Source organism: Pezoporus wallicus, unplaced genomic scaffold (genome assembly GCF_028554395.1).
Source record: "Pezoporus wallicus isolate ANWC-B61680 ecotype Strahan unplaced genomic scaffold, APGP_CSIRO_Pwel_v1 contig_2871, whole genome shotgun sequence".
NCBI classification, from domain to species: domain Eukaryota; kingdom Metazoa; phylum Chordata; class Aves; order Psittaciformes; family Psittacidae; genus Pezoporus; species Pezoporus wallicus.
In genome coordinates, this window is record NW_026640775.1 from 4,967,706 (window position 1) to 4,993,180 (window position 25,475).

Sequence of the window (25,475 nt, forward strand, 5' to 3'; positions counted from 1 at the left end):
TTAGGATCAGACCAGGATCATTCTGATTTGATCTACTTTGACAGCACTTGTGAGAACAGAGCAAGGAAATAAATATTTGAGAAATAAGAAATGGCTGAGCTTTGGGATAAGATGCTGCTAGAACAGAGCTCTATCAAGCCAGATGGAGAATTTTCTTTAATGTATACAAAAACAACACAGGGGGCCCCTGAGAATCTCTGCATTGCTGGATGAGAAACTATGGAAAACACTTTGCTCTTTAATCCATAGGTTTTATTAATTTTTGTAATATTCCAGTGTTATTTTAAAAAAGAAAAAAGCTTCTCACTGAGGAATCTTTGAAATACATTGTTATCTTAGAATTGCTGTTAGACAATTACGGGTATGTAATTTTATGTTTCTTTCCTTTTACTTTTATCTGTGCTTATGCTTTCTGGAGGGTGACTGTGTAGCAAACACTGGTGTTTCAGTGGAATTCCTTCTGCAAGGCAGCAAGTCAAGATCAGCTTGCAAACATATATAAAATTCAACACAGCCCATGGGGTGTCATTCTCCTCTCCCACGTCTGGCTGTTTGCCATGCAACGCCTGTCCATGCTAAGGAGGAGTACACTCCATGGGAATCAGGATCACGTACCCCTTTGAAGAGGGCAGTAGCTGAGAATAAGGATCAGTTAGAATATCCTGATTTTCAACCATCTTGAAATAAGTAATTCCAGATTCTTTTCTCCTCTTGTCTAACTGGAGAACAAGTAGAGCAAACCAACTTTGTTTTGAGACCACAATGCTGTTTCTGCTGTGTGTAATGGGCAAATAATGCTTGATATTTCCTAAGCAGACCTATCAGACCTACCTCTCCACAAAATCACTTTTAGATCTTTTCCCCAAAAATGTGCATTTCATTGAAAAATGTACTTTTTTTAAAAAAGGACCTAAATGTTTCAGTGTTTTTGAGATCTTATGCCTTTTGGAATTTCATGCTGTTACTGATCCATTGCATTGACGAAGCATAACCAGTTACAGAGTGGCTTACTAGGATAAGAACTGGTTTGTCTTCCTGTAAGACCAGCACGAAATTTAAAAATAGGCAGTATATAGATTCTATGCATTTAGGTCTTTTAAAAAAAACATGTTTCAAGTATTATGCACCATAGGTGAAAAGTTCTATCTATTTCCTTGCTGATATAAGCACAAAAAAAGAGAAGGAATATACCTGCAACATTGCCTTTTGAAGAAATGAAAATGTGCATTTGGCTTTATAAAAATGGATATTACTACCTAATATAATTAGCAATCTTATTCAATTAAGCTCAGAATTATGAGGTTGCATATCAGTCCCTGGAACAAGGAGGTGATGAACCAATTTGACCAGTATCAAATAATGGTGTTCAAAAACTAAAAGTTTGCTTTGCCCATTCACCACACAATAGGTATGCTATGTTTACAGCGCTATACGGTATTTTTCTTACAAAAAGTGTGAGTTACTTATTAGTGAAGTGATAATGACTCTTAAATTTTCTTTCCACAAAAACACCAAGACCTGTTACATGCAACATTCTGTTACACCCCACAGGCAGTCAGGAAAACTCTCATGGTAAGTTGTATTAGTATGATAAAAAGTCAAACTGAAGATCCTAATTAGGGATGAGAAGATTAAAAACCAAAGACCTGGTGGATGTGAATTGGTTCAGGCAATCTTTTCACTGCCTACTTATTCCTTCAGCCTTTCCTTTTTGCTTTATTTACTTAAATACTATCCTCACTGTGATAGCCCATTGGCCCATTGTTAACGTTTCATGTAACTAGTGGTAGATGAGATAAAGGCTCTAGTTCCTTTTTGAATTTTCTGTGGTCAGCTGCCATCGATTTCTGTGGCATATAGAATTTCTGTGATAAATTTTAAAAAATAACAAATTAACTATCTTGTCTTAACCTGTTAAAAGACTAAACTGTGTTTGAGATCTGAGGTAGATAGAGGCATAACTATCATAACACCATATTTTCAAGGCAAACCAGAGAAACACACACACAAGTTTTTCTCTGTCCCAACATTTAAGTTGAATAAAACACCACTGAACATTTGTGTACACATAGTGAAAGCTTTAAATAAGTAATATCAATTTCTATGGTTTGAAATCATGATATATGCTTTTACGTATCAGGATGCTTATAAAACCAAATTAAGATGTATACAAAGAGATAAATTTAACTCTTGCATTTTTTGCTCTTGCACCAGAGTCAATTTTCTGAACTGCTCATCCCAGTGTAGGAAATTGTCCCCCTCTACCCTCCATGCAATCACAAAAGAAATAGCAAGTAAATGAAATGTTATTGGTCTCTTTAGGTTGTGGCTCACTTTTTATCCAGTGCACTCAAATCTGAGGTTTGTTTTCTGCACACTTAAAGGTACAGTTAATTAAACATTTGCAGATCATACTATGAGACTGATAGTTAGAAACATTGAAAAAAAAAGAAAGGTAAGATAATTTTTAAGAAGTTATTAATGCTACACCTGACTCTTTCTGTGTGCGAACCTAACGGTTTGCAATCCACACCTGCTCACTGCATCACTTGGTTCTCACCTACGTTTCAGGAGACCACTAAAGTCAAGTTCTCCTGCATCTTCTTGTCCTTCACCGCTGTTATTAATAGAAAAAGATCAGATCTTTGTTTAATACAATAAGACTTAGACAACACACATTGCAAACGCTCTAGACAACACACATTGCAAACGCTCTATATGTCTCATATAGAATCATAGAATCATAGAATGATTAGGGTTGGAAAGGACCTTATGGTCATCAGGTTCCAACCCCCCTGCCATGGGCAGTGACATCTCACACTAGACCATGTCATCCAAGGCTCTGTCCAGACACACAAATTGTATAAATCAACACAAACTTGTATCCTTTTTCACACAAATTATGTTTCCTTGGGCACTTGTGAAAAATAACACAAATGTTTGTATTGCTTGTTATTATAGTTTGATGACAAATTTTTGTAACTGCATACATAAATTTGCCATGATTTGTGTTAGATTTCAGTAACGAATGTAAACTAGTCAACACAACGAGCTTTGTTTCTCACTTCCATAGTGTATGTGTATAAAAACAAAGGGTTTGTGCTGATCTTTTTCTTTGAAAGTAAAACAAAGATTTGCATTGCTAGCTGGTATTTTTAACAATGCATAGCTGTGACAAATACTGATGCATTACACTTAAGATTTACCCTTTCTCTAAATGAAAGTAGAAATCAGTTAAAAACCAAAGAAATAGTACATCATACATTTTTTACAGATAGAATCACAGTCCTGTGAAGGTGCATTTCTTTCTATAATGTGACCTTAAGAAGTAATACCTTATTATAAAGCACATATAGACAAAAGAAATGCCTTTAATATTTGTTAAAAGGGCAAAGTCCTGCAAATGTTAGGTCAAATGATGCCAGTATTTCATCCCAGATTTTGCATGCAAGGTAATCATTGATAATCAGAAAGTACTTAGATATCCTCATCCGCTTATGCAGAATGGGTGTCGCAGTTTTTTTAAGGTATGCTGAAGAAAGGAGTGCACCTTGAATGTAATATCTTTTGCATTTACTCTTTAAATCAAATCCCTCTAAACAAAAGCAGTTACTTCTGAATCACAGCTTTGCTTGTATGCATAAATTAACAAACTGTGTTTATGCTATGAATGTAAAACATTTTCATTCTGAATATTTCTGTCCTTGTAAAACATTTTTTTCAATAGTATATAAAAACATCTCTACTATTTTGAATAGATAACTAAACTTGAGACACAATGCTTTATCTTACACCCTCTGCAATATACTATTCGTAGTTTTCCCATAATGATGGTCCTATGACACCATTTTTTACTGTATGATAACATAAAGCCAGATCCTATCTCCTTGAAATCAGTGTGAATTTCCTCTCTGTTTTCAGTCAGTACAGGACTGAGGCCAGGAACTTTCATATTGTCACAGACAGCTTTCAGGAGACGTAATAGAATATTTCAGTGAACGAAAATAAAATTTAAAAAACCTCTAAAAAAAGAACCGTTTAATTGCCTTAAATAGCCCATATTCCCTTAAGGCAACGATTCTGTAATTTCACAGTAGAGTCTATAATATCATATGTACTGTACATGTGTTGTTATCAAATTCATTCTGCTCACTACCAACTACCCTAAACCCCACTTCCTTAATCTTTATTTACAAACAAAATTTCTTAAAGTACTTTATACAATTTCCTGCCAAGACTGATGTGAGTTCTATGCATACTACCAGCATCCATTACTGAGGATCTTCATAGAACCACTGTACAAAGTTACCTTCTTTTGAAAGCAGATCTGATGTCAATGGATTGGGCAGCCTGGGAAGACTCTATGAAATAACGATAATACAGGAATTAAAAACTTAATTTGAAATTAATGTAATTTATGTAATCAGTGCAACTTGTCATATGAAATTTGTTTAGTGTCCTGCTAAATGACCACCATTTATGCTGCTCCTTTGGGAGTAAGTTCTGATGAATGCAAAGCTGTTCAATGCTAACCTAAGTTTAATTAATGCATTTCTCTAAAGTACTTTTTGCAGTTCTGCATAGATCTCTCTCATTGGCGTTTCTCTCTGATCCCCTTCCTGCCCATACACAGGCTCTGGCCTTTTTGTTTTCCCATTCCCTATGCTTTCTCTCCTGCTGGCATCTTGCACTTTCTCAGTATGCTCAGCATCAGAAGATAGAAACAGTCCTCTCTGGAACTGCTGACTAATTTTGATTCTCAGTGCAAGGATGAATCCCTCTCATGTGAATTATCTGTTTGTGCCAGACTGAATCAGGTTAAATGATTCTGATCCATAGCCAGTGAATGGATGCAGCCAGGTTGGCCTCTGCCTTGCTGACCGCTGAATACACACACATACCTATGCCCCTCAGGCTGTCAGTCAGCTGCCAAATATCCCCTTAACTGTGACTGGCTTCCCCTGACTGGTGAACAGTCTGGTTTAGGCCATTCAGTAGGCATGCCTTATGAAGGTGAGCAACTAGTTTGTCCTCTGGCTGCTGGTCCTGGAATTTTGGAAGACATCCATCTTTCTCAGTCTGATTGTGCAGGTATGTGTGCACTGTTGTGCTGCAGAATTGCTCTCAAAGGAAAAGATAAGCCTATGTGTTGAGGTTTGCCAGACCTTTTACAACACAGAAGTAGACAAAGTCACTTCTCTCCAGTGCTCCCCACATTGTATTAGTCTTTACTTTGACAAAGAGTGGAAGAAATAGCTTTCTGTAGTATGATCATACCATGACTGATCAGAATGCAAAGCACTGGCAAGCCACGAGCACTCCATATCCCTCTGTTCACATGCTGCCAGATGGAGCCTTTCTCAACAGCCTAAGCCTAGATCTTTGTCTTGTGTGCCAGAGCCTGACTTGAATTCAGTACTAGTTTTATCTGCCAGCTTTTCTGTTTTTTGTGTAAATGTCTCACATGCTATCTATCCCAATGTTCATTTAAACAATAACTTGCAGACACTTAAGAAAATTCTCTAAGCACTATGCTCAAAAAGTTCATTGGAAGCATTGCTTCATTTAAAGGTTCTGAACAAAATTAGGTGGCATTTCAGGTTAAAAAACCATGTCTTTCTAAAGCCTTACAGACACAAATGGAGACTTACCAGTAACTTCAAGGTCAAAAGAGCAACTATCAAACTTGTCCTTGTAAGACACTTCACAGCGATAGTTCCCTGCGTAGTTTTCTTTAGCTTTAATGATATGCATCTCAAATGTGTGAATCTAAAAATCAAACATGATTGTTCATTAATGTGAGGGTTACATTTGCACAAAGCAGAAGTTAAAGGATTAGTTTTTCAGACCTCAACCAGAAGCAAGGAATAACTTGAATAAAGGGCTGTGGAAAGAAACTGCAACCCAGAAATGGCAATGAAAAACTTCGTCTTCTCCACCACTACTTGTCCTGAGAGGGGAAAACAGAAAATTCTGCTTCTAAGCAGGGTCAGAGATCATCACTGAAAACTGCATGGGAAAGGCAGAGTTAGAAACCACCGCTCTTGAATTTCTACCTGTTGTCTTAAGCTGACCTTTAAGCTCTCTTTGGAGCTTTGCCCCATTAAGAAAGAAAAGCAAAGACACACCTTAGTGTGACGCTCAAAGGACTCTTTCAGCTGCAGGTGCTTCCCTGCTTTACTGGCCAGGTCCATCCATTTTCCTTTGAACCACTTAACATTTGGCTTTCGGAGAAGATCTTTGGCTTCTACTTTGGCTATAAATGTAATATTCCCACCTTTTGAAAAGAAAAAAAGAATAATGCAGTCATTGAGGAACATGTAGTCACATCTGTACAAGTTTCTTTTACTGCTGCTCCATCCAGTCTCCATGTGCTTGCTCTACCATGACAGTAAGAATCAGATGGAGTCAACAGGCTCCAGATTCCACAGATGAAATCACTATAGAGATTAGTGATTTGGGGTCTGGAATCCTTCTGCCCATGTTTATGTGGACCTTGAGACACTGAGAAGCAGGATAAATTAGTTGAGGCAAAACTCCGTGTTCTCATGGGTAAATTGTTCCAAATATTTGGATTTCCTTGCCTAAAACAAGAACAGGTATTTCTAGGCTACTAGGCAGTAGTAACATGAATGAACTCCAGTCTGGAAAAGAAAGCTGGAGCTCTTAATGCATTTCTATTCTTAATTCTTTAAGCTGAGAAGAGAGGGAAAGAGCCTTCTCTAAACAATAATTTGGGAATAGTAGAAGTTAGCTCAATTTTCAGAACATCACTACCCAGTCCCTTCTGAGTTTCCATTCTAATACTCATGGGCTTCAGAGAAGAATAACTCCTTATATTTATTTTCTGATTATATTCTCCCAAAATGATAAACTTCTACTCAGAAACTGATAAAAATAATAGGCATACATAAACACACCCCAGCCCACCCTCCATCTGACCACTTCTTAGCGTATCCAAGTGCAGAACAGACATAGATATCCTGTACTGAACTTCTCACCATTGCTCCTACCCTGCTTAGGATGCAGCTACCTTACCATGATAGTACAGCTAAGGAGTGCAGTTTGGAAGGGAACCTCCTAACCATCCCCATTTACTGTGCTCTGGTTCACAACATGGAAAGTCCTCACAGTGCTTGAGCTCAATTCCTCTTGGGTGAAATTAAAATCATAGATGTGCTCTGAGTGTTTGCCAGGTCTGCTCCAGCTGGTTATAGGTATATAGGCCACTGGACTAAACCAGTGCTAGTTCAGAGCAAATCCCCCAGAACGGTTACAGTGGGGGTGACTTATCAGCTTCCCTGCAGAGCTGCTCCTATTAGTCTACTTGCTAATTTACACACAGCTGTAGGGTACAGAGGTTGACCTGGCAATCTCAAAGCTGTTCTGCAGGCCTTTGGGTAGATCTTCCTGACATATCAATAACAGTACAGCCAACAGCATTACAGTAACCAGCTCTCTTCTCCAGAAATTATACCTCTTACCCATTGTGCTTAGTAAACTATTAGATTTTAAGCTTGTCTTGAATTAAACAATTGGTTTTTGCTTCTCTTTGTACAGTTATTTTTGTCTTTGAGAAGTAGACTTCACATCCAACTACAATCTGTTTCAGCTGAGGGCAGAAGCTGAGTGTTAGAAGAACTGCACATACCTTTCCTGCCTCTGCCTCAGTCCCTGTCTCAATGTGAGTGGCTTTTGATTTTGTTTCTAAGCACTTACCAACACTCACTGAACCGCTCTGAGGTTTTTCAACGAATAGAGTGGACATTTGGGAATCATCACGTTTTTCTGATTCTTCTGGAGCTCCTTCTCCAATAGACCATACTAAGATGCAGAGAGAGAGAGAAATATTAATCATCTGAGTGGGTTTTCCTCCTCTAAAATGCACTTACCTGAATTTACTGAACTCTCTAACCCTATTACCTTTCTCTTCAGATGTCCTGAAAGATATGTAAGTTTTTGTTCACACTGACATCCACTGCTTGGCTGTCACATTGTGTACAGTTCCTGCAAGAATGCTACCTTTGTGGTGACAGAAAATGAAACTATCAGGGAGGAAGAGAGGGGAACCTGATCAGCCAAGATGGGTGCTGAGATGGGTGCTGAGCAACTTGAATGGCACCAGCATTCAACCATGAGTGCTTTACAGAGGAAATGCACAAAGGTCAGCTCTTTGTTTTTCAGAAGAGATGGAGGTTCTGAAAACACAAACAGCTATAAGCACAAGAAACCACATATGATGCGTAGTGGGTCTCTCTCAAACCCAAACTCAGTCAATTGTACAAGCTATTTTTTATTATTTGTCCTTAAAATGAGGCAGGCATGAAGCTTACTGTTGAACCTTGTTCTTTTCCACCATGATAGAAACAGAAAGTTGGGGATCAGTCAATGACGTATCCTGCCGTGTGCATTGGCTGATGTTCTACAGAAAAAGTTTGTCAGATGGAAATGACTGTGTCATGTGTTCAGACACAGCATCTTCCCTTCTGGACATTGGGATTTTGGAACTGAAAAGGAGCAATTGTACTAAGAGAAGCAGCAAGTGAGCAGTTTCCCCAGGGCGGAAAACAGTCTGAGCACAGCTGTTCATTTCTGGTCTTTCTGCTCATCTGAGCAGTCCTGGCTTTGTGCTATGCAGTTATATCTCAGGCAAAATACACGCAAAACCATGGCCAAAGCTGATTCCAAATAGAAAAGACAGGGAAAGCAAGGCAGCAAACTTCTGTCTGCTACCTGCTCCCTTTCTGCAGAAAGGCAAAGCATGTCTCATTTTCCAAATGCGAACTTGCAGAATCCAAATGCCACATCTCCTTTTTTTGAGGACTTATTGCCAGTGCACAGGGGAAACTGAGTAAAGCCATTGTTGCCATGGTAGTACTGAAGAGCAGAGCAAATGTGGAAGTACAGAGCTATAATTAACAAAGCTATTGGTCTCTTTCAACTCAGAGCTGCATCTCCCTTGTTCCCCTTGAGCTTCTTGTTTCAGAAGTGAAGGTAGATTTTTATAGCATACCCAAAACTCTTTTCATTTTGGTTTCATAACCAGCATAAATGAGGAACCAGCCACACAACACTTCTCCCTTAGTCAAACCCTGGTCTTGAAATTAGAAGTTCCTTTCCCTGCTCAGTATTTTCTATAGAAAGTCATTTTCCTGAAGTCAGAATTGTAGAGATTACTGCTACAGGAACCTTTCTAACTCATGAAGATTTCCATCGCTCATGAATGCAGTGCAACTCGTGACAACAATGGGAAATGCAACCAAACTGTTTTGATTATCCCCGAGTCTATTAGGAATTTTTAAAAGATATAGAAATGCTAGATTGCTTTGCTACGAAATCTTTGCCTTTCATTCTTTCAGTGAATTATGGGTGGTGTACCTAACACATCTGTGTGTGTTTGCTTGTACAATATTACAGGTAAAGACATCCATGTATATACACACATGTATATACACATATATGAAAACATATATACAGACATACATGAACACAAATATATATATAGATACACATCTATATATACTCTCTCTGCAATGTGTATGTTTAGATTATGCCAGTATAACATGGTAATATACGGAAACAATGCAAGAACAAATGATAGTTACTGGTATGAACAGAATGAGGTGACAATGCTCAGTACAGGACCTGGTCACATGCGGTAACCTAATACGTCACAGGATGAAATGGAAAAAGGGTATTAATAAATAAGAAAGAAGCTTACACAGACTCATTAATTTGGTACCACATAAAATAACACCTAAATATTATCATCACCTTTAGATATTAACTTTTTCCTATTTATTAAACAAACAGAACAAAACGTGGGTTTGATGTTGGTTCAGGGGGCTGGCATAGGCGGCTATGCCAGGTCAATAACCATGGTTGAAGTACCTGCTGCTCATTTTGTTCCAGAGGCTGCAAATCCTGAAACCACAAAAGTGGGTGTAGTATGCGTTACCTGCCAGGGTAGGAAGAAAGAGGTTATGACTTTCCTAAGTTTTTCCCACCGTCCTTTGAACTGTGAGAAGAAGCCATTCTCCTATAGTCTCCTGGGGCCTGTGTGTGGGATTCAGGTAAGCCACTGTCACCCTGTAGGCTGAGGAGGAAGGGAATAGCTGCATATCTATCTATATAGAAGTAGGTATAGATAGATAGGTATGTATGTATGTGTAAAATACTGATACATGTCCTGTCTTGTACAGCAGAGCTGTCTCTCAGTCCTTGTTTAGCTGCTAGAAACCGATTTGATTTGATACTTAAAAGCATTTCCACAGCTATAGTTTGAGGCTGTATAAACAATGAAAACAAAAATAAATATTGTCTTTAAGATTTAAAGTATTAAGAATAATTGTATTAGTTAATTTTGGAGTGTTTCATTATGTTTTTCAGGAGGTCTCACCTGAATCTTTTCTTTCTGCTGGCTTAGACATCCCATCTGAAAGGGAAGAGCAATTTAGATGACACCAGCTCAGAGATCACAGCCTAACTAACCTCACTGAGATTTTAAGAACATTAATTCTTCATGCAAGAAGATTAGACTAGATATTTAAGAACATACCCATGAGGAACTACTTGAATACCAGAAAAAGGAAGTGAAGAGCTAAGAAAAAAACTCAGAAATCTTTTCCCTTTTCTAGAAAATGTAAATTAGTTTAGTTAAATTCCCATTCAAGTTTTCCTTGTTAGCAGTTCATATTTGGAAGGATTCCATGAGGATAATGTTTTTTTTCATGACTTGTGTAGTTCCAGAAAATAGGCAAATTGCAATGTTTCTCTGAGAAGACAGTACTTTGAATTATTTAAATAGCCTATTTATTTATCTAGGCTAAGCAAAATAATGGCAGTTAAAATGACATTTTAGGGGGTTGTGATTACAATATTATTTATATATTTAGTGTTTATCAATCAGGTACTCTAGTACCTTAAAGTAGTGTACTGCCACTGACTTTAGAGGTAGCATTCAGCCCAAAGTTAATAATGCAAATTCTTTTGGGAGAAATCAGGAAAAATGTGATCATTTAGGGGAGTAAAAGTAACTAAAAGCATAAAAGCATATTTTTCACTTGAAACACTTTGAAGTGTTTTCTAGTGTTCAAAACTCTGTTTCATTCGGTTTATTTTTTAAAATCTTATTAAACAAGCAATGGAGAAATTCTGCCTATGTCACATCAATCATGATGGACCTCTGGGCTGTTGCTTTTCTTTTACTGACAGCAAACAAAGGCATTTTATCTGCCACCTTAGCAGCATTGGCTTGGAGTAGTATGTTCAAACTACTTTGTAGGTCTTATGGCCTAACGTGAGGTGATAAATAATTATGTGGATAAACCTTTTCTGAACTCATAAGGCATCTGTTTAATTTTAATTCTGGAATTTTCTCTCAAGACTAACCTGAAAAATGCATTCCATGTCTGTTGATAGAAAAAAGACAAGGGGAGTTGTTTTCAGAGCTGCAAACCAATATTTTACCTTTATTTGGCTGTCCTTCCATAGACCTCAGGTCAGGACCAGAAAGGAACTTATCTGCTATGAAGGTCTTGTACTTCTGAACAGAGTTCAATTTAATGTAGGGCACTTCAAGAAACTTTTTCTCTAATTAGTCTGAGTTCAGTCTAATGGTTTGGACTCTTTCTTCATTAATAGTCAAGAGAAAAGTACATACATACATACACACACAAAGCACTACCATGGTCCTAACCTGCTGGTGGAGTACTAACTGAAGTATCATCTTCATCTGTGAAAAGAAATACAAATAAAAAGGTACATAAAGAACCTGAAAGCACAGAGGATCATCTGCTTTCTAACAACTACATGAAAATGTAAAACCTGCAAAAGAAAAGAAATCATAATAGTCAGGAGCATTCACAATGGAAGCTTCAAACTGATGAAGAAAGCTTTGCATAATTCAGTAGCTGAAATGGTAAACCTTAATGTTTCAAGCAAGTAAAAGAAAAATGAGATGTGGAGAGGATCTATTATTAAATCATGAGTTTATATGAAAGCTGCTGAGTGGTTCTGTTTGTTAGAGATGTAATCCACAGTAAATACAAAAAAAGCCACAATGAAATCAAGGTCAATCACATATCTGACCTGAGGAAGATGCCATTTCTCTGATGACCATGTCTGCAATTAAAATGTGCACCATATATGCATTCAGCATTATTAAATCAAGATATGCAACATTTAAAACCAGAACCCTATATTTATACTTTGTAATTTCCATGTTAGAATATTAAATTAATATGCAAGGAATAAACAACTAGTTTTTCCTATATTACAGAATAATAAATGACAAAAGTATTACCATTGCATTGGATTTTACTTTTAATCACACTAAAAGTTGATTATCATCAGGTATTAAATCACTATAAGCAATTGTTACTCAGGTATCTTAAAATGCTTAATCTCGTAGAGCACATTGAGGTACATATTTATATGAATTAAAATTGTAAAAAAAAAATAAAAGTGAAACTGGCGTTAGACCTGAAATACTGAGCTCATGATCATGAGAAAACCAGAATAAGTTAAAGACTATCTTTACAAGAGTTTTCTACATCCCTTTGAATTTTCGATGTTCACCAGAAGCCTCAGAGATGCCAAGTTCTGATAAAAATATACAAAAAGTCTTAGTGTCTTAAAAGCCTAATTAAAAAAAAAGCCAAACAAAAAACCAATATAACATTTGAAAAGCTAGAAAAGACTGAACATATTTAGCATTTAATACGTATGTACTGTAAATATAACGTCTTTTGAACAGTATCAGAAATATCATCTGGAGAACATTTCAAAATTGAAAAGACAATTGAATAAGAACAACTTTGGAAAAATATTAGCCCACCTTCTTAAAGAGTTATTTTGGGTTATTTTTAGATTTTAGATTTTGGTTTCCAGAATCAAATTTTAACTCTGAAATTACTCTTTGATTTTGACTTTAAAATTATAATTTGTCTATATTTTCTCAAGGACAAATGTAGTAACTATGATGAAACCACATCTAAAATATAGTTGCATTTTTGTAAGTACTGATCATATTGTTTTGTGTTTGCTTATCCACTGAAGGCTAATTGAAAGTCTGTTAATAGAATTTAACTACTTAGCCATAACATTTTACTCATTCCTTTTTAATGATTCATCAAAATTCTTTTAAAAAATCCCTTGGGAGGAGGATGTCAGTTGTAAAAGGTAGACCTACACATGGAGGATTAATGTGTTATCTTACAAAGATGATTTCTTATTCACAGCAAAAAAGTAAATTAAAAATTCATTTAGTGGAAACGTTCTCAGCACCTGTATCATTCCAGTGGCATATGCAGACGATGATGTTGATTTTCAGTGAAAGTACTGTAGTGATGAAGTCATGTCAGATGTTTTAACGTACTGTGTTGACAAGTAAATGAATGCAAGGATAAGTAATTCTACTGCAAATCTTTCTCCATATTTCATCAAAGTAAAAACTGTGCTTTCAGCTCTTTTTGTCAGTGTCATCATTGTGCTTGGCTTGAAGAGGTATTCTTCTGGCCAGAATATTCTCTCTGGCCAGAAAAAAAGTAATTACGATTAATCAACGTTAAACATTTGATGTTATGCACCCTACATGGTGATGTATGATAATCACACTGTTCAAGGACTACTCTATTTGACTTGTTTTCTTTAAACATTTGAAAAACTAGAATAACAAAAGGTCTTAGTTTTGCAGAGGGATTGTTGGGGTTTCTCCTGGGTAATCTATAATTTTTCAGATAAAATGTTAACAGGAAACAAACAAATCAAACCAAATAAACATTTCAGAAGTATCAAAATGAAGGCATAACTGAATGTGCTGTAAATGGTAAGAGCACAATACCAATATACGCCAGTTGTGAGAAATGGGTAATTATCAGTCCATTACTCCTTGTATCTCAGGCTTCTAGGACAAAATGAAATGACTACTGAATAAATATGAAAAATGGTTCAACAGCTATAACCAATTTGCTTTCGGTGATGAATTGTTTAACTTAGTAATAAATTCTATTTAAAGATAACAAAAAATGCAATAGTGCCAGTACTGGCAGTAGAACTATGATCATTAGTTCACAGTCCTTATCTTCTGCAAGTAAACTTTTAATGGAATGTATTTAGTAATCTGTTGTATGACAAGAACTAGTTAAGAAGAAACTCTTCTTTCAGCTACTCTACAGAGACTTTTGTTCTTTGGCTTCTATTCATCTGTGGTACATTTTCATTAATAAATAGGATATTTATGTTTATTTCCTTGTATCTAAATGATCGCATTAACTGAGCACTAGGTCTTTTGGAGCTCCATCAGGAGCAGAGTCTTGTAGAATGAAAGAACACTTCCAATCTCAAAATTAGCTAATGTGAAACTTCTTTATATTCACAGTTAATGTAACCTCAATATTAAAATTTCTGACTGCTGACAGCAAAAGTGTAGAAAAATCTGTCAAAATATAAGTAATAACTTCTGGTTTATATATGAACAGCTGATACCAAGAGTTTTATATTTTATACTTTCCCTTTATTTTAAATCCACGACACAAAAATGGAAACTGCTATTCTGCCATCAGTCATGTTGATCAGCTTTGCAGAAGTGGCAAAAATCACAGTGACCTATTCTTTTTCTTTTCTATTTTCTGGCTGTTTAAAAAAAGACTTGAAAGCCTTGTGTCACACAGTCTAATAGGGGAATTCTGGAAGTGACTCCACTGGAACAGCATCTCAAACTTGATTTAATCAGCTAACAGAGCTGGTAAACTTATTAGTCTTTCTTTGTTGTTTTTGTCTGCTCTTGCTCACTGACAATGGGAGCTGGCATGAGAGATATGGCAAAATGGTAAAAGAGGAGAGACACTGTTTTGCAACTGCAGGTGTCTTCAGAGTGCCTTAACATTTATATGTGCTTCCATACACTGGAACAAGTGTTCCAAGTTAACAGAGGAGGTAAGAAAACACCTCAAAGAGTAAACCTGTGTCTTTGTGGTGCATAAATAAATATAGAGTAGCTCAACCAACTGGCTGAATCGTTTTGATTTGCGTTGAAGTTACTGAGCACAGTTTAATTCTTCTGAGACTAAGTTTAAAATTTAGTTGCCTCCAATTACCCACCTGATTTTCAAAGAGCATTCAGCACTTGGCATTTTGGGAATGGTAAATGAAGTATATTTGTACAGCGATGGAAGTTTTAGCAGCAATATGAATGGATAAGTGAAAGCTGGGAACATAGAAGGATGGAAATGAAAGCATTTTAGTAGATGGTTTGATGGAACCTAGAGAAAAAGGTACCAATAAAACATGCAGAAAAAACATGACTGGATGTGACCTAAAAAGGAATGAGCAAATTTGGTGCTAAAATTCAATTATTATTCCAGCAAGTGGAAACACTTTTATAACAATATTCAATCCAGAAGATAAGGCTAAAATCAAAAGCAAAGGAAGAAAAATTTAAATTGAATGAGTATGGGATAACAGTAAATTTGATGGCATTTCTGCTAAGTCACTTTTTCCTCTGAAAATAAAAAGGGAGATCATATATATCCTGAATTCTTAGGACATTATTTCAGATAAGTTTGAAACTAGAAATGTTATAAAATATTATTTTATGCAAAGATTTATTTTTACTATTCTGAGAGACTGTTTTACAGAAAAATAACCATAAGAGAACAAATATTTTATCACACTGTCTGCCGTTTATTAACTTTACAGTGAACATAAAGGAACATAAATATGTAATTTCACACAGACAATAACTACTAAAAATAAGTAGAACACTAAAACAGACACACAGATAGGTGTACTTTATCTTCCTAACTTCTGCTTTTAACTTTGTTTTAGAAATGAGGTGAAAATTATGGACTGTGCGGTTTATGTGGACTACCTAGCTGTCTTTCCTAAATATCAGGTTGCAGGATATCCCAACTTTGTGGCAGAGAGGGGTTGTCCCAGGCTCCTACAGGGTGCTCTTTCGTATAAATTATCAGCAAAGAGGTTATAACTGCTGACACACAAGTATTATAAAATCACCATTGAATTTGGATATGAAATCTTTCGCATCTCATTCGCATTCAAGGAAGTACCTGAATCTGAAGCATTACCTGTTTCTGAAGCTATAGAAACAGTTTTCTAAACATCTTATACAAAAGCTAATGTTTAGCTGGTTCTGTCCTCATTTCCTTATGGAGCTGCTTATTTTCTAGTGTAAATGATTTTGGACAGATTGGAAAAATTGAAACTTTTCCTATTTTGTGAATTATGCTCACCATTATAAAGATTTTCTTCTGGCAAACAAACAGGAAGGAATCACTCTAAGAAAATATACTTTCCCTTACTTGGTGATACTCTGCAACAAAATAGGAGCTGATAGGAACAATTGCATTATACCTAATTGAAAAAAATTAATTATTACTGAGTGTCTGGCAATGACATCTACATTGCCTTGCAGCAGTAAAAGTTTCACTGGAGCGTGGCAGAAGGACATTCTTTCTACATATTGGTATTCAGACTTTCACTGGGATTCTAACTGAGGCAGCTGCTGCCACCATAGTCTGAAACTGAAAGCACTTCCCATGTTAGGATCTCAAACCATTTTTTGGTAGCAAAATCCTCCTAAACAGGGGAAGCACCAAGAAATCATTTCCCCCCCCTAAGGAAATACCTGTATTATTCACTAAATTCAAAGCAGAAATATAATAATGCATAAAAATATAACAGAAATATTTGATAAGATACCTACCATGTTTTCTTTTTTATTCAGTACAGTGTAGAATAGTAAGCAGTGGGGAAAACGCCATTCATGTTCGTTTGGGAACAAACATTATTGTATCAAAATTAAAGCAAGCAAAACTAAATGCTGGAATAGCTTGAGGCAAGACCTTCATCTTCTTTCCTATCATTAGGCATGCAAATTACTCCTGACTTGTGTTTCCATTACCAGGATGACAGATTTGATTACTCACACAAAATTCTGTGTGTCAAAATAATTGCTTAATACAAAGTTAGCTGGCAAAATAACATGCACTGAATCCCTGTTCAGCATTTGTATTTTCAAAAGAGTATGTGAATCACACGCTCTCAGCTTTTATATTTTGACTTTGCTGAGAAAAATAGCCATGCATGTCTTCGCCAAATGAATCTGCAAGTATCAAGTATTCATCCAGTCTGTTTAAAAGGCAAGATTTTGTCTGGAAGAGACCAAAAGCCAGAATAAATTTTCAAGCAAGCTATTTCTTGATTTGCCATGAACATGAAAAAGTATAATTGTGCCAAATCGAAAGCAAGCATTGCATCAGTTGCAAGTATATTTTGGTCTGCGTTAGCCTTTTATCAGAATGAAGAAATAATTTAAAAAAATTATTCATTTCAAAATGAGCTGATGAGCAGTTTGAATTCTACTTTGGCATGAGTACAAACAGGAGCAGAATTTGGCTCAGTTCTCTCAAAATGTATTTTTGTAACTGGAAGAATTGCCAACAGAGCTGGAGTCTAATCTCAGCACCACAAAAATATATATTAAAATTGGACCTGATTTTTACAGGCATTGCTAGTTGAACAGCTGTGTGATTGTTCACAGCAGACAGTCCTCAAAGATATTTTTCAGAACTTCTAATGAGCTCAGCTGCTGGGCTTCCCAATGAGAAAAGAAAGCTGAATGTGTGATTTCTTTTGGATGAAAAAAATCTATTGGACTTTGCTGAAAGGTAAAAAATGCAATATCAACTTTCTGTTTTAGAATAGAATTAGCTTAGAATGAGAGTAGGAGATTGTCTGCTTTACTTAAAAGCTACCAATGTGCATAGGATCCAAGTTTTAGCAAGCTTGGTCAGTGTCACCTTCCAGGCTCACTTAAACATCACTTTCTGCTGCAAACTTCTGAATTAAAGCTCAAGCAATCCAGCATCAGAACAGCATCTAGGAATGTTCTCTTTACTGCCCATTTTTTAAAATATGATTTCAGACTTACCTTTATCCTTTCCAGTTCCACCATCCTGTGGTGTTTTCTGTTCTGTGTAGGAAGTACAAGTATATTTTTGAGAGGATCTTAAAGTAAAGAGAAAAACTTACACAGCATTAAAAAATACAGGAATATTCTAGGTTCTGCTAGTATTGAAAAACCAAAATGAAAAAATTACTAATATATCTGTATATGGAATAGACAGTTAAAAACCCATGAAACATTTTGCAGCTCTGCATATCAATGCATTTTCTAAGTTTTGAATGAGTAATATAAGATTGATGTTCCTGTACTCAGTGGAAGAAAAATACTGGGTGCTTTAGAAGTAGGAATTGTTAATCTGTTGTTCTCGGGCTTATTTGCAACAGCCTTTGAAATAAGTTACATACTGTTAGTTTGAATGGAACTGGATCAGACATGAAATACTTCAAATATTAATAGTATCCAGAGCTCTAGCACTCTAATCGGTTTATCATTAAGACAAAGTTCACAACACAGAAGGTATATTGAGAGTGTTCTTAATACCATCTTCATCATTATCATCATTATCTTTCCTAAGATATTTGTTTTTATTTTAGTTGATTAGAATAGATGCCAGCTTGTCCTCTACTCCAAGCATGGGAATGTGAGTTATCTTAGACCTCGTATGAGAAATGAGTATGAGAAACAGGTATGAGTCTGAGTATGAGAAAACTTGGACTGTATTTTCAACAAAATAAAAATCTCTACGTTTTCTGTATTTCAGGATTTGTTAAGGTTCCTATCTCATTTAATTTGCATACAAGGCTACTTGTAAAGTTATCTTTTGTGACATGGGAAAGTATCTGCGAGAGCCAGTTGATATTGTCTTTATCCTGATTCCTTGTCCACATGTGCATAGCCGTGGTTACTGTAAAAATGAAATTCAAAATTTGGATGGTAAGTCCATATTCTGGAAGCATGACAGACTCCTGGATGCTTCTGTCTGGATTTCCTATATTTTCGGTTGTCAGGTTGTCCATCTTGGCCTTTTTAATGGGAGTTTTCCTACAGTAATACTTTTCTTTCCTGCTAGGAACTGGGATTAGGGGAACTCATTTTTCTTGGAAGTTGTCATTATGTCTAAATCCCAATTGAAAACCTCATCATGGCTAACTGCACCAACTTGGTGGCTTGACATTGAGATGTAGAAGGAGCTCTTAGAATGGCTTCCAAAAAAATTCCTGGTGCAGTTCAAGATGCTGATTATGTCCAATAAACTATTTATATATTATAGCATTTAGGTTCTTGAACAACCAACTTCCCTCTTCGTGTAATAGCACCTAGTAATCCAAGATGACAGCATCTTGAGTCAGGCAAAGGGAGAAGAGACTGGCACTTCCAACTTAGAAAAATCTCAGTTTGGTCTGTGCCTAACATAAAAGCCTACTGACAACCTACTTGCTTTACCAAAGAAGTACAGATATGTGGAGAAGGAAGGGGGTTATAGGAGTGATTTCATATCTAATCCTGTATACTTAAATAGAAATGAAGGAGAATTTATTTAGCGAAAATAGCTGTTTTTAATATAACTCTTTGAAGGTGCTATTCCTTTCTTCCTATTAAAAAGTTTCTCATTTCAGTTCTACTGAAGATTGATGAAGAACATGAATTGAAGTGCAAAATATACCACAATAAGACTCTCAGTGTGTTGAATTACTTTAATATGAACTGTGCAGACCTTATGCTTGAGTGAAATACAACCATCATGAATGAAATACCAATTATTTTTTCTTACAAATGCATGCAAGAGTTCATCCTAACATGAAAATAACATATGGGTTATTTAAACATGAAAATCCTTGTGGCAAATGGTACTACTTCCAGACTTCGTAATTTTTTAGAGTGTATCACTTAAAAATGTCTTGAATCAGACTCATAAAATGCCAGTATGCAAGACTGCAAGTAAATGAAGGTTTAACACCCAGAGAGTATTTATTCTGTTTGATATTGCTGTTTAGGTAGCTACACAGAGTAAAACTCCCCAGATGCTTATATCAGACATGCATAATGTGTATACATATTAACCAGCATCTGAGAATATAACTTAAGTTACTCATGCAAATCAAACCCACAAGGCAAAAACTTGCCTCCCTTTCCAGTTTCCTTTAAAGAAAACGCAGCAGCTCAGCACAGAGCTTCAGCTTTACCTGAAGCCCTAGTCCTTGTGAATGATTTTCATCTCATCTAACTTTGGTTTCCTGGAAGTTACTTACCCAATCCCTTCTAGACAACCAGACTGCTCAGGACAATTGCCTATACATAGACATCCAGTGACATTTTAGATAGGTTATCCAAGAATTGCCCATAGGATGAGCATGGGTGAGACCCAAGGGCTGCTCCACTGGTTATAGGTGAAGCACTGTTGAACAAGATATCTAATCTTCAGATGGCTAAAATTAGATGAAATGAAACCCATGCTTGATTCTGTCAACTTTATTCACAGTATACCTTCAAGGAAAAATGAAAGGGAACATTTTGATAACTAGATGCTCTTCAGCATCAAATAAGACAGCATTATTTAAACAGAATTTTAGCAGTCATAATTTTGTTGTATTGTGAAGGACATTTGCAGCATTAAGCAATCAACAAATATGACAAATGAAAATTGAGTCTGAAAAATCAACATCCAGACAAAGTGAAGCAAGCATATCTTATTTGGGATGGCTCTTTCACTTTTCTTATTATTCTCTCACTTTCAAAGGGACAATGAACAGAAATCATATTATGGCTTTGCAGAATCTAGTCTTCTGCAACCATTGTTAGTGTTACAGTGCAAATTAGTATTTTAACACTGACCTGGAGGTGGTGGTGCACTCTCTGTTTCAGTCTCTGAAACATAAGGAAAGAAGACAGATCTTGAGCTTCAAGTAAAAGCAAATATTTTTTACACATTTGGTATATACTTGTTAAATTTAGATGTAATTTGGGTTCTTTTAATATTTTAATGCAGTTCTCAAATATTTTTTTTTGCTTTCACACATGCCATACATGTCTTCTTCAAAGTGACATTGTCAAGGGCTTATGCTCTGTGAAGAGAGGGTACTGAACTTGTTCAGTCTGGAGAGATTTAATGCTCTTAGAATCATAGAATCATTTAGTTTGGAAAAGACCTTTAAGGTCATTGAGCCCAACCGCTAACCTAGCACTGCCAAATCCACCACTGAACAATGTCAGTAAGCGCCACATCTACACGTCTTTTAAATATCGCCAGGGAGGGTGACTCCATCAGTATCCCAGGCAGCCTGTTCCAATGCTTGACAACCCTTCTGGTGAAGAAATTTTTCCTGATATCCAGTGTAAACCTTCCCTGGCTCAGCTTTAGGCCATTATCTCTTGTCCTGTTACTTGTTACTTGGGAGAAGAGACTGACAGCTGCCTTGCTACAACCTCCTGTCAGGCAGTTCTATAGAGCAATATAGTGTCCCCCTGACACACAGGTCATCTCCCTGCATATATTCAGTACATTTTCAGACACTTTGGCAATTCCAGTTCAGGCCAGTTCTGGAATATCATGGAATAAGAGCTGAATTTCAAGTTTGGGTTTGACATGTTTAAGGCAGTTTGTCATGATCCTGTGTTTAAATGTATCACATTGATATGGTTCTGTCACATGATAGTCTATATTTAAGTAATTTTTCCATCAACTGGAATAATATCTGATATGACTTTAATCATGAAGTGTAATGGATCCATTAACTGAGGACGATCATGCACAGAGAATCCAGAGACCTTTATCTCACTTTTACTATACCATTACATCTAGGGTTCAGTGTTCAGTGAAAGTAGAAAGCAAAAGAATCAGCTTAACTGCTCTGTGTAGGTGCTATGGTATATTTGGTTTTTCTTTCAGTGATGATTTTTAATCTAAATCACTTCCCTTTCAGAAGTGTGATGCAGAAACCAGGCTTTTAATCCTATTTATATGTTATCTTCCTGGGATGACAGGTTCTCCAATCTAAAAACATTAAGGACAAATTAACTAGATGAAATTTATTTTTAATATATTAAAGGAAGCTTATTTTCAATCTGGAAAACATTTTGGACTCTAGACTGGCTGAATATGGTAATACTTATTTGACATAGTACATTGAGATGATCTTAAGGTACTTTCCAACCCTAACTGTTCTATGATTCTATGATTCTATGATTTATAGTTTAACTACTTGTGACAAGCAATAATTTAAACGGTTGAAATCTTTGACTGTAACAGTAGATGTCTTTCGCTAACCTTTGTCATGTTTTGGGTATTAACCTTTAGGACTCCATCTCAGGTCATAATTAGGAAATAAATTTTCAATTGCTGTCACACAGAAATGCTAGTAAGGTTATTCCTTTGCACTCAGCTCCAAATATAACTAAAACATACTTCTCATTCTTAATAAATTCATTCAATGTTTAAAAAGGAGGAATAGTTTTAGTACAAATAAAATTTTCAGCTGAATCTGTGAATTTGGTATGGTTTGGGAACTTTCAGCCATATGTGTATGCTACAGCAAGTCCTTGCAGAGAGTCCAAAGAGAATCCCTTACTACAGGAAAAGAGCTCAGTGCTGTAAGTTCTGGTCAGAGCACCCATCACATGGAATAAAGTGAAGAATGTATATTAAAGTCTGACATGGAGTCTGATAATAATAAAATGGCTTTACTTACTTTCATGGAAATTTATTTTTTCTGGTTTAATTACTAACATTCTAACTTTTGCTTTGTGGCCTAGAAAAATACGAACTTTTTTCATATGAAAATTTCACCACAAAAATTGCATTTTGGCACATATCTCCTTTGCTATCATGATATTTCCCACTGCTTCCACTGAGAATAAAATCACATCACTGTGGCATGGAAGTCTATTTCTTACATGGAGAAGTAACAGCAGAAAATTATTGGCTGTATAATTGACTTTTTGACATTTAATGGCTAGGAACACGAAGCATTCTTACAAGCACTGGATTAGGGAAGTCCTCCTGGCTCACCAGTAAGAGCTACAAATTCATAAACAAAAGCTCAGCAAACTAAGCCATTTCCAGATACATATGAAAGGCGTATGAGCCTTTTGAGGGACTTTACTGGAGTTTTCTTTCGTTTTGAAAGGTATTTCATGTCTTCATCACACAGTAGTGTTGGTCAGAAATCTGACACCTTTCCAGTCCTGTTTTACCTAGCAGTAGGCACAGATGTTAGCCAAAATCTACAGCACAGATCAGACCTGAAACACTATTATTATAGTCTGAACTTCATCTCATACATGTAGACATATGATGAGCTAGTCAAAACCCGATCAATGCAATGGGCAACCTACTCTATTTGGCCCTCTTTCTGGCAGGGAGGATGGACTAGACAATCCCCAGAGGTCCTTTCCAACCTTAGCTATTCTGCAATTCCATGATGGGATGATGACTGAAGCCAGACCAAGAAGTCATTAGTTTCTTTCCTAAACTGTAATTTATGGCTATTTGGTCTATTGCTAGAAAAACTGAGGGAAGAGCTGAGCTCAGGGGAGAGACCTGAAGTATGGTGTGGAAGGAAGAAAGTAAGCGGGAGAGTTCCAAGCACTGGGAGTGGCAGAGAGATGGGAGATACTTCAACATAATCTTTTGGCTATGTGCGACCCCTTTCACGGCCATGCTTGGCTTACAATTCCATTCCTGAGGACAGCCAGGAAAAAAAAAACATTAATAGCACCAAGTAGTTTCCACCTCCCCAAAGAATGATAGTTGTCTCTGGCTGACCTCTGTAACAGGCTTGTCAGCCAGGAAAGGGCTCTGTGCACTCAACCAGCAGCTTATGGCTGTGCTCCTTCCCTAGGAGGCATGCTCACTGGAGTTCCCAGATGCCATTCCCAATGGTCCTGTTGCCTAATATGGTCCTCTGTCAAAGCATTGTGGGGGGGCTAGTGGTGGAGAAAGTGTTGCCTTCCGCATGCACCCCTCAGACCCCTGGGAGAAGGAGTGTCATTTGCTAGGTTGTAATGATGCTTCAGGGGAAAGAAGCTGCTGAGGTCCAGTTGCTGCTAGATTGATATCATAGTGCCAACTGGACCTTCTACTAAGCAACTGAAGTTAGTATCTGCCTTACAGTTTCTAAGACAGAAGGTAATGATCTCTTTTTTAAAGTTCTTTATTTAAGAAGGCAAGAATATTGCATTTCAGTGAGTTGTGTCATGCTAAACACAGACCTTGGTTATTCATTGGTTGTGAAACTTAGAAAGCAGCTGGCTATATATAATTCCACAGCAAGAAAAGGAATTAACTTAGTAGACCTTTCCACATGGCTACTCAGAAAGGATAGTATGTTAGGAAGTGTCGTTAGCAAGTAAAGTGAAAGCACAACTGTCACTTAGATAACATCTCCAGAAATGCTTTCATGCCTCAGTCATATCATGAGATGCATTCAGGATCCAGTCTGACATAGGATATGAGGACTTAGAGCCAAGACACTTTTATTTGTGATTTATAATTATCCATGCACACATACACTTTTGAAAATCAACAGGAGATGCAACTTGACCCATTACCAACAATTTTCCATCACTGTTCCATGTTTACTATGTCCAGTTTTTTCAGATAAAATAAGACTTAAAATCTCTTGCTATGTATATAGGTAACTAAGCTTTAGAAGTTTCGTGAGATTGCCCATGTGCTAAACTTACAGAAATGCTTAAGAACCATGTTAAAAATTTAATTCCATTTTAGGTCTGGCTGCACTGACATACGACCTGCAATAACCACAAGAAGCTTTGGCAGGGAACTAGCTGCATGCTTATGTGTGGTGGCCAGTTTTCAAGGGCTCTAAATTCCCACTTCCACTGGCTTCTGTGACAGCAACAAGCATAAAGACTCCCTGACATCATATACATTTCTTTTCACATGGGAGTGTAAACATAAAAAGGCATGCTGGCAGTTCTAAAACTGTCTCCATGTCCTACTCTAATACTGTGCTGAGAGCAAAGTATTCTGGAGACTTGCAGTTCAGACCATTTGAGAGCTACAGGTTATCAGCAACCATACCGGGAAAGATCTGGCTGGATAACCCTTCTCAGCTTGTGATTCTGTACTCATGACCAGGTTTGTTTCGGATAGGCTTTGGAACTCTGTGATACTGGAAATCGAGTAGTGGTGGGTTTTTGTTTTGTTTTGTTTTTTTTTCTTAGGTGAAGGAAATGACCTTGAGCATTAAATCAGGGCTTGCACAAACTCTAAAGACAGCATTTCACCATCACTAGGCTGGAATGTTCACAAAAGGGAAGAGGAGAATCTCCTGCACTAATTTCTCCTGCAGTTAGTTATAGATTGATTACAACCCAGAAAAGACTCTGGTCTGAAAAGCCAAGGGATTCAGGATCTCACCCAGTCTGACCAGAGGTCTTACTCCCATTTACCTGGAAGGGAAACAAGGACTTCTTATAGCTGCATCATCATGGATACAAGTATGATATCTGTTCTGTGTTACAGCAGCATATTAAAGTGACTTTCATATGTCAAAGAGCACGAGGATGGTCACTTAATGCTTTTTGT

General features: G+C 36.7%; 1 protein-coding gene across 1 annotated transcript in view; it reads right to left on the reverse strand.

The window, feature by feature from the left end:
- MYBPC1 (myosin binding protein C1) overlaps positions 1-25,475 on the reverse strand; it is a 76,911-nt gene that overhangs the window by 34,867 nt on the left and 16,569 nt on the right. The window contains exons 2-10 of the mRNA XM_057420604.1: positions 20,762-20,794; positions 17,954-17,995; positions 11,699-11,734; positions 10,400-10,435; positions 7,720-7,824; positions 6,129-6,277; positions 5,652-5,769; positions 4,310-4,361; positions 2,561-2,617 (exon numbers count right to left, since the gene is read on the reverse strand). Coding sequence (XP_057276587.1) covers positions 2,561-2,617; positions 4,310-4,361; positions 5,652-5,769; positions 6,129-6,277; positions 7,720-7,824; positions 10,400-10,435; positions 11,699-11,734; positions 17,954-17,995; positions 20,762-20,794 — 628 coding nt within the window. The remainder of the gene's footprint in view (positions 1-2,560; positions 2,618-4,309; positions 4,362-5,651; positions 5,770-6,128; positions 6,278-7,719; positions 7,825-10,399; positions 10,436-11,698; positions 11,735-17,953; positions 17,996-20,761; positions 20,795-25,475) is intronic.